Source organism: Astyanax mexicanus, chromosome 12 (genome assembly GCF_023375975.1).
Source record: "Astyanax mexicanus isolate ESR-SI-001 chromosome 12, AstMex3_surface, whole genome shotgun sequence".
NCBI classification, from domain to species: Eukaryota; Metazoa; Chordata; class Actinopteri; order Characiformes; family Acestrorhamphidae; genus Astyanax; species Astyanax mexicanus.
Window position 1 is genome coordinate 18,580,920 of NC_064419.1, and position 10,181 is coordinate 18,591,100.

General features: G+C 35.6%; 1 protein-coding gene across 3 annotated transcripts in view; it reads left to right on the top strand.

Moving 5' to 3' along the window:
• Positions 1-9,945, top strand: part of kank3 (KN motif and ankyrin repeat domains 3) — a 52,023-nt gene extending 42,078 nt beyond the window's left edge. For 2 of the 3 annotated variants that reach the window (XM_015605499.3, XM_007247932.4), the window contains 8 exons: positions 18-126; positions 1,720-1,962; positions 3,866-3,956; positions 4,069-4,288; positions 4,405-4,547; positions 6,573-6,773; positions 6,883-6,981; positions 9,574-9,945. In XM_015605499.3, the coding sequence (XP_015460985.3) occupies positions 18-126; positions 1,720-1,962; positions 3,866-3,956; positions 4,069-4,288; positions 4,405-4,547; positions 6,573-6,773; positions 6,883-6,981; positions 9,574-9,633 (1,166 nt within the window). In that variant the 3' untranslated portion in view covers positions 9,634-9,945. The remainder of the gene's footprint in view (positions 1-17; positions 127-1,719; positions 1,963-3,865; positions 3,957-4,068; positions 4,289-4,404; positions 4,548-6,572; positions 6,774-6,882; positions 6,982-9,573) is intronic. The other variant, XM_049485541.1, reaches the window with a different exon arrangement.
• Positions 9,946-10,181: the final 236 nt, after the last annotated feature.

Genomic DNA, 10,181 nt, shown 5'->3' on the forward strand with positions numbered 1-10,181 from the left:
AATGTTTCCAATGAAAGGTACAGGCCCTCTTAAATCCATCATGAAGAGAAAGGATGGAAGTGGCTCGGGTGTGGCTTGCAGCGGTGGAAAGAAGAGCTTAAAATTTGTCGGGATTCTGAATGGAGGGTTTGTTTCCCATATTTCTCTCATAATTTAATCTATAATATATCTAGTGTTGTCAATTAATTATTATTTTTTTTTAATTAAGACAAAAGTGATAATTGACGAGTGAAGTGGATATTTTTCAGGGTTGGTCAGAATTATGATATTTAATTCATACCTCAGCATAAATGAAATTTCTTTTAGTTTAATGTTGTGAAATGATTAATTTGTGTAAAAAAAAAAAAGCATGCATTTAAGTTTCCAGTTTTATAGCTGTTAACGTTGACTGTTCTAATAAGAATACATTGAAAAAACATGCCTACACCTATTTATAGAATGCACAACACTATCATATAATTCTTAAAATAGTTAATAACTCATTTAATCATAGATTACGAGGTCGATAATTGATCAATCGATAATTGAGTCTACGGGGAGTCTCGCAAGTTTTCGCTTCCACCTTAAATGTTGCCACTGGAACAGCATTGCTTACAAATCAAGCCATAGTTTTAGTCAAGCTTGCTTTAACTAATTTTTAGCAATCTTGCATGCATTTAGTGAGTTTTTTCATTCCACCTTAAATGCAGTGGCAGTCAGCTACAAAAAAATCTAAATCGAAAATCTAAAATTTTTAATAATAAATTTAAAGGTCTTTTCTGACAAGTGTATATTTACATTGTATACACTGTTGATGTGTTATTAAGTAATGAGAATAATAAAGCTAATGTAGCAGTTGGGTTAATTCTTCATGTAAGTACTAATATTTTTAATAATGGTAGGTTCTCTAAAGTATTTAATATCTGAGCAATATCTGCTAAAAATTCTTAATATTTATTTCCTTTTTATCCGATTAATGATTGATTAATCGAAAAAATCATAAACAGACCAATACGTTTTACCCAAAGCATTCAAACGCATAAAATGTTTAATTAAAAATGCCTAAGCTGTTATAATATTCATATAAGATAAGTATAATTCATCAGTGGTTAAAGTAATTTTTGCAAGGCATTGTTATTTTTTTTGTTGTTTTTTTTAAACAGACAGCTTTGTTAGTCATAATGAACTAATGCATAATGCACTGCAAGCTGGAATTAAGTTTCATTGTGTTGACATATAACAATAAAAAACACAGCCTGTGGTGCATTATGATCACAATAATTTGGTATGTTATTATGTGTTATGCATTTTTATAAGTGTGTATAAACTTATAATTCATAATAAATGCATTGCAAAATGTTATAATTGTTTTTTAGTCTTAAAGACATATTCATAAAGTAGCACAAAATTTTGTTCATTTGAATGCATGCTACATATAAAATATATGGCTGACTATAACTTTTTCATTGGTTTAAAATAGCGATGTAAAGATTTACAAGACAACAGTAAATATTAACATGTTTCCATACCTGACTTAAAAGTATTGTGAGCTATGTTAGCATAATGGGTATGTACAATAAAACGCATTACAGTTTGATACAATATGTTCTCATTCAGTTTGATTTGATTGATTGAATCTTTAGTTTTGGAGTTCAGACATCATCTTGATGTTGAGTAAGTTCAACCATATGCCTTTTTAAAATTATGTTAAATTGACATGTAGTTTGCTGTTCTGTCTAGGTATGAATCAAGCTCTAGTGAAGAAGAAGAGGAGGAGGATGAAGAGGAGGGTGAAGAAGGAAGTTCCTCTGATGAAAGTGCTGATGGTGCTTGTTCAGACAGCAGTGAGGAGGAGGCAGCAGCAGCTCTGGAGGACACTTCTGATGAGGAAAGGAATATAAATTTGGAGGACAGCGATAGTGATGAAAATGTACAAGCTGTTACAGAAGAGGGGAAGGAGCAGACTGAGGAAGTAAAAGAAAAGTAAGTCCCATAAGATATTTACTTTTTTTTTTTAATTAATGTAATTCTTAGTCTGGTCAATATGAAAAAAAAAAAAACTATATTATGATACATTTCGGTCGATACAATATAATTCCGACATCAATATGAACAATATTAAAGCCACCACCCGTGGGCTATGTAATCACTTACTAATAGAGCTGGGTGATAAAATATATCACAATGTTTAGAGACATGTTTTGATACACTCTCTGTAATGAAATGTACAGTTTGGATGGTGTCTTAAGTACTGATGTCCTCGATATGCTTATTGTCAACATAATTAGAAAATTGATCACAATATGATAAAAAAAAAATTATATTGTATATAATGTAGAGCTCTATATGATCCTCTTTACCCCAGTGTGTAGTTTATTAGTCAAAAGAAACGGTACAGGTTTAAGATATTTCCTACTGGTGCTCAGTATGTCAAATAAAAAAATGCAGTGTTTTTTTACATTTTACTTTGACTTACATTTTAGCATAGATTGTGAATTTTAAACATTTCTGCTTTTGTCTGGTAATTTAAATTGTTAATATTCATTTGTTTCTGCGTTTTGGGCCTGCAACACAGTCTAAAAAAAAAGTTGGGACAGTGTTGGGACACTACAGTACAGATAAAACTTACCGTTCAAGACAATAGCCCATGTCCAGATGTGGAATTTATATTTCTGGTCTCCGAGGCATTTTTTTTAAAGAAATAGATTTTGTAAGGATACAGCCTAAAGACGAAAATGACCATCCAGACTGTTTTCAGTAACAAGTCCAAACGTGTTACACTTCCATTATGCAATATTAAGAAAGAAAAGAACACTGAAATCTTAAGCAACATGCAGGTGCATCTCAAAACAATTAGAATATCATTGAAAAGTTATTTTTTTTCAGTAATTCAGTTTAAAATGTGAAACTCATATATATATTATATAGATGTATTGCACACAGAGTGATCTATTTTAATTGTTGATTTATTTAATTGTTGATTTTGGCTTACAGCCAGAAAAAAACCCAGAAGTCAGTATATTTAGTATATTAGACTATTATATAAGACCTATTGGTGCTTTTGGCAGTGTGGGCAGTTGTCAGTAGCAGAGGGAAGCATGAAGTGCTGTAAGATTTTGTGGAAAAACTCTGCACTGATTTTAGACTTGATAGAACACAGTGGATCATGTCTCTCCAAACCATCACTAATTGTGGAAACTTCACACTAGACCTCAAGCAGCTTGGACTGTGTGTCTCTTCACTCTTCCTCCAGACTCTGCTTCCTTGATTTACAAATAAAATGTAAAATTTACTGATCAGGGAAGATGGTTTAGAGAGTCATGTCATCTGCTGGTATTGATCCACTGTGTTTTATCAAGTCCAAAGTCAGTGCAGTGATTTCCTGGAGAATCTTACAGCACTTAATGTTTCCCATTGCTGACTACTTTTATAAAGATGTGGATTTCATTTTCCAGCAGTACTTGGCACACTGCCCAAACTGCCAAAAATACCAGAATGAGTTTCTCATTCTGAACTGATTTACTGAAATGAAGTAACTTTTCAATTATATTTTATTTTTTTGTAAGATGCACCTGTAGAAGAAGAGGGCACTGGACTGGCCTGTCGTGGCCTGTCCTGACTGGAATGTCTGAAATGCAGGAATGAATGTAGATTAACAAATAAACAAAGTTGAGCAAACAAAATATGAAATATCTTGAGTTCATGCTTTGTTTCTTGAATTTCCATGCTATTCCAACTTTTTTCTGATTAGGTGTTGACCATAAAACAAATTTGTCTGTCTTGTTCTGTTTTTGTTCTGTGATCCATAGCCTTTAAAGTGATGTTGCATTGCTATTGCAGGTTTAAGTTATTTTCCATTTTAAACATATCAGACATTGTATTTCAGGTTTGAGCTGAGTTCAAAGATGCGTGAGGCTTGCCTCATTTTGAAGAACCACCTAAATGATGGTGCCAAAGCAGCAAAGAGTAAAGAACTGGTAGGTTTTCTTCTTTGCACATTATTATGACACTCATGTCCCACAGTTTATTGCTTTGATTTCTTCCATTGTCATTAATCACAGCCTGCTTCTGTTAACTTCACTGTTGCAGCTGTCCAGCACCCACACCGTGCAGTTGGAATGGTTCAGGGTATCCAGTGCTAAGATGTCTCAGCCGACGCGGGTCTCCAACTACCTGATGGCTTTCTCTGAAATCTCCCCTGTCCTGCTGGGCCACGTAGTCAACATGACTGACGGCAATGGCAACACAGCTTTGCATTACAGCGTCTCGCATTCCAACTTCACTGTGGTTGGCCTCCTGCTCGACACAGGTTATTCTAAGTCACACACTGGTTGTCGGGGTGAATGTAATTCTGGATCTGGACGACTGTGGTAGACGTGTGGGTATTAATGTAATGTTATATGTGTGATGGTGTGTGTTATACAGGGAAGTGTAACGTGGATCAGCAGAACAAGGCCGGATATACCGCTGTGATGCTGGCAGCATTATCTGCAGTGAAGGAGGAGGAAGACATGGTGGTGGTTAAGAAGCTGTTTAGTCAGGGCAATGTCAATGCTAAGGCAAGCCAGGTGAGTATTTACTTGTATTACTGCTTGAAATTCTACTAATAATCTGCTAACCCTCTTTTATTGTTTGGCTCAGCGTCTCAGTAGAGCTCATTTTGAGTAACTGCAAGGGCTGCAGATGAAAATCAGCTATTTGACTTAATCTAGCACATTTCTTTTATGAAATAATAATGTTGATTTAATGTTTATTATGTCCCTGTAATAAAATTAATGTCAAATTTATTCTGATTGTGCTATCTGTGTCAATCAGCGAAAATATGTTGGGTTAAAAAAAATATTAATAAGAGGTCCCTGTGTTTTTTTGTTGTTTGTTTTTGTGTAGTCCCATAGAGACTATTTCATAGAAGTTTATATTTTGTTGAATAGCCCACCACCTTTTCATCACCAGCATCCTGAAATACAGCACTTTTAGCTGAGCATATTTCATATTTCTCTGCTGCAGATAATCATGCACTTACTTGTAAACAATATCCATTAACATTACTGTTATCATGTACATATGTCCATCCTGGATGAAAATTTAACACCAATTTAATATTAAATATATTTTGTTATTTTTTTATTACATGCTTTATTGTATATTTTCTACTTTTCTCTTTATGAGGGGCAAAGAAAGAATTCTATTGTACAAGGAAACTTGTTTCTCTTTGAATCTTGAATCCTACATTATAAAATCAAAAGACAAACAGCACTAGTTTTTATTATTGCTACAAAATGAATGGGGGCTAGTATAAAGACAATGTACTGTACAGATATTCTTTAGATTTGCACTTGAAACATTTGGCTAATGTAGCAAACAGGTAAAGCTTATATTCTACCAATTATCATAGTGCTTTTTAACCCTAAATCATGACACACCTACCTTAAACTGTGGGATGATTCAGGGATGTGGATATCACTATGTTCGTTAGTTGTTTAAGGAGAAATCCAGTGTTAAATGGACTGAAACATAGTGAATAGTGAAACATGATAACGAATGGGAACTTTTGTTGAATAGCCTTTCTCTATTCACCCCAAGCATTCCAAAAATACAATGCTTTTAGCTTACAATTCCGGCGATAGGGACCAGAAATTGCTAGAAATCAGTATTTGTTCAAATCATCAAGGTAAAAGTATGTTTTTATACACAATACATTGGAAATGCATGAATTCCAGATGTTGCTGAAATGATCTCTTTAATGTTCATGGATTTTCACTAAATTAGTTTTGCAATCTGTCCCCCTGTTATACCTATTCATTTGTGCTCATCAGTCAGCTTATAATGATAATTTTAAGATTGCAGCACCCAGAGAAGAAAAATAGTTACTTAAGAGTTTGTTAATGGTGTAAAAACAGAGAATAGTGATTTAGAGCATTTATTTGCAGAAAATGAGAAATGGCTGACATAACAAAAAAAGATGCAGAGCTTTCAGACCTCAAATAATGCAAAAAAAAACAACAACACAAGTTCATATTCATAAAGTTTTAAGAGTTCAGAAATCAATATTTGCTGGAATATCCCTGGTTTTTAATCATTCCTGGTTTGAATGCATTGTGGCATGTTCTCCTCCACCAGTCTTTCACAGTGATTTTGGGTGACTTTATGCCTTTAAGTGCAAAAATTGAAGCAGTTCAGTTTGGTTTGATGGCTTGTGATCATCTATCTTTCTCTTGATTATATTCCAGAGGTTTTCAATTCGGTAAAATCAAAGAAGCTTATCATTTTTAATTGGTCTCTTATTTTTTTTTTCCAGAGCTGTATATGAAAATAAGCAAGAGTACAATTACGTACAAGAAAACTTGGAAACCTGAAATTTCTCTATTGAAAAAATGTCATTAAGTGATTGGGTACATTTAGATTTAGATATAAAATTTGCCTGCAGCTAAAAGGTTGTTTTTTATTTGTTACTAATGTAATCTCATAGCTCCACTTCAAACAAAAGGAAACAAGCAAATAAGGATATGAGACATGTAGACTGAGGGGAAATTGAGAAAATTAGATTTCCAAGTAAACAGCTGTTTTAAACACTGTGTCTTTCAACTCTTCAGGCTGGGCAGACTGCACTGATGCTGGCAGTGAGTCACGGGAGGCAGGAGATGGTGCGAGCACTACTGGAATGCGGTGCCAGTGTGAACATACAGGACGACGAAGGCTCCACGGCGCTGATGTGTGCCAGCGAACACGGCCGTGCTGAGATCGTCTCCCTGCTGCTGGAGCAGGCAGGCTGTGACATTTCCATCGTAGACAATGTATACACACTTAATTCACACTAAGTAACAGGATTCAGTCAGTTTTACAGGGAACATGGAGCAAATTACAATAATGAGTGAATCATAACTTCTAACTTTATTTCTGCAGGATGGCAGCAACGCCCTGTCCATTGCCCTGGAGGCATCCCACAATGACATCGCTGTGCTGCTGTATGCACACATGAACTACTCTAAAGCTCAGGGAGAGGTAGGTGGTCCATTATTGTTTTAAATCAAATAATCTGTTATTTTTAGGTATTTAGTACAAAGCATAATTGATGAAGGCTGTGTGTGTGTTTTGTGTGTGTTAGAGCAAGAGAAATCAGAAAGAAGAGAAACAAAAATGAAAACCCTTCCCGTCTCTTCCACACCCACTGGTCCACCCTGCCCCTTTCCTGCACATACAGTTCAAACACACATGTCCACACAAGTAAATAAGTCATACACCTTTATATACATATGTACATACACATAATATGGAATTAATTATTACATTGTTTTTTTTATTTATCAGATTTTTTTTTTCTCCCCTTTTTTCCCCCAATTTACATGGCTAAATACCCAACCCACTCATTAGGACCCCCCCTATCATTAGTGATGCCCCAACTCCAGGAGGGTTACCGAGTAACCCGAGTTATCACAGCGCACTCGTTGGAAAGCACAGCAACCTGGTTCCGATACATCAGCTCACAGACGCCTTGTGCTAATCGACATGGCACGATTGTGTGTGTGTTTCAGGCAAATTATCGAAAATAAGCACCATTTTTTTTTTTTTATGTAACTTTTGGTACTCGGCAATACCGATACATTTCTGTTGGTGCCTTTTTGGTATTAAAATTCAATACCCAGTCCTATTCCCCACAGAACACCATTTGCTTTGCCGGCTAAACGTTATTATAGATACAGAAAAAGGAAGATCTGGTATATTAAAGGTTAACACAAAACTTTTTTAGATTAAGATTTAATATTTAATATGTTTAGTTAAATTCTTTTAATGCCAATTGATGATCATTTCTTAAACAACCACGTCACAAGACATCCTGTGATGGTAGAAAGGATGTTGGTGTGTTTTCAAAAGGGTCAAATTTTTGGCCTGCAGCAGACAAAGATCATAATAAGGAAAGGGAAGTTACTGGAATTAGGATAAGAACTGTCCAAGACATTATTAAAACCTGAAAGGAGAATAATACATTATCAGCTTAGCCAAAAAATTTAGTTGATTTTTTATTTTTTACAAATTTACTAAGTTCTTTATATATGTAATAGTGAAAGTAGGAGCATTTTCACAAGCGCTCACAGATTTTAGGCTCAGCTATGTGGACTTTAAATAAACCACTTGTTAGTTAGGCTAATCAGAAAAAAAGGATTAAGCTGAATTTACACTCCTATAAACTTATAAACTTACAAATTATAAATGTTTGATAGAGCTCCATGACATTATCTAGTGAGCAGCGCATAGGCTTACAAAAGCCAACTTTCCCAATTAAATGGTGTATTATTATTTTCAAAACTCACTAGAGACACAAACAATCTCTGCCACCTTCCTCCAAACTGTATCGAGTTGATTTGAGTTGCTGTAATTTCTCAGCTATGGATCATAAAGGACAGGGAAACATCGTGCACATCGTGTGGCAGATTATTATGCATAAAGTTTGCCTCAGCTCAACTAACTATAGTGGTTTAACTCTGTTGGCCAAAAAAAATGATGCAACTCTGAACATTGCATGAAGCTGTTGAAACAATGGCTGAGTTTAACCCATGACCATAAACTGTGTGGCGTTTGCAAAGCATCACTGCTTTTGGAATCACCACCTAAAACTCCTAAAAACCCAGCTACCAGATTCAGACCCTAAAAATAGGCTCAAGTCATGAGACTGGTATGAGAAATATGAACATATCAAGTACTGCGGTGACCCTGCCAGCGTTCTGGAGAGGTTTGGGGAGTGGAGCGCTAGTGGATTTAGGTACTGGAAGCTGATTTGAAAGTTTTGTGTTGACCACCTTCATGTTACCACTCTCTCGGTGGTCAGCTCCTGTCAGCTCCACCTACCATGTAGGAGCACTTTGTAGACTACAGTACATTACAGACTGTAGTCCTTCTGTTTCTCTACATACTTTTTTTTTTTCTTTTCACTGTTCTTTAATGCTCGGGACCACTGCAGAGCAGGAATTATTTGGGCTGTGGGTCATTTTCAGGACTGCAGAGAGACTGGCCTGGTGGTGTTGTATTAAGCCCTATCCGGATGGGATTAGTTTCTCAGGGGGTTCTAGGGTATTTTTCTCTTTTATTGGGGGGTCCTCTGTGATTTTTTTTCCCATCCGGATTGACCATGTATGTGTTTTTTTAATAAAATAGCTACAGTATTTGTCCACTGCCATTCACCTTACTTACACTTTGGCGGCACATTTCCACGGAGATCCTTGTAAAAACAACAGTGACTGGAAATGGAGGAGCTACTGAACTCCTGTTTTTTCAAATGCAGTCCGGATGCAAGAGTCTCTATTTTTAACAGACGTTCCCCTGAGAAACTTTTCTCGACCGGATAGGGCTTTAGTGTGTGTTGTGCTGCTATGAGTGGTTGAAACACAGCAGTGCTGCTAGAGTTTTTAAACACCTTAGTGTCTTTACTGAACTGAGAGTCATCCACCAACCAGAAATATCTATCTGGGAGTATCTGTTGAGCTCATGCATAATGCTGCCGCTGGGACATTAAGACCCATTGGAAATAAGTCAATGTTGAACATGTCTTTATAAGTCTTTATACATGTTTAACTCATTTGATTACCTTTTTTCTTCTAGGTTCCCAAAGCAAACCCGAGAAGTCCATCCAGTCCTAGAAAGCTATGGCCATCTGAGTAATGCAGCCTAGCAGAGCTCAGGCAAATGGAGGAAAATGGATATTAGCAGGACTAACTATCTTAACTGGAAAACTAACATTGTTTATATAACAGGTTTACATGTAATAATACTGTATAGGCCGGCTGTTCAATTCCCAGTTACTTATGATCATATTGCGTTACCGTACAATCATTATTAATATAATTATTATTGTGTGCCACTTTACTAATCACATTCATTTCAGTTGGGAGGACAGATGTATGTCTGTACATGGTTTAAAACATTTTTTATCAGTAAGGTTTTTCAGAAATAGAGAGAGAGAGAGAGAGAGAGTCAGGGCCTCGGTCTGTTTATCCTCATGGTTCATGTCAAAGTAGTGAGCTAGCATTTGTTTGTTAAGTCTAAGAAAGATTCAGTATGGTTTTGTTGTGTCCATCATTTTTAACTAGTAGATTGATGGTATACAGTCAAATATGGTAAAAGCACCAGCCTGTATTTGCTTGGGGAAAAAAGCAGTTTATTTTATTGATATTTTTATGTAAATATAAAATAAATTTAGATACATTTGA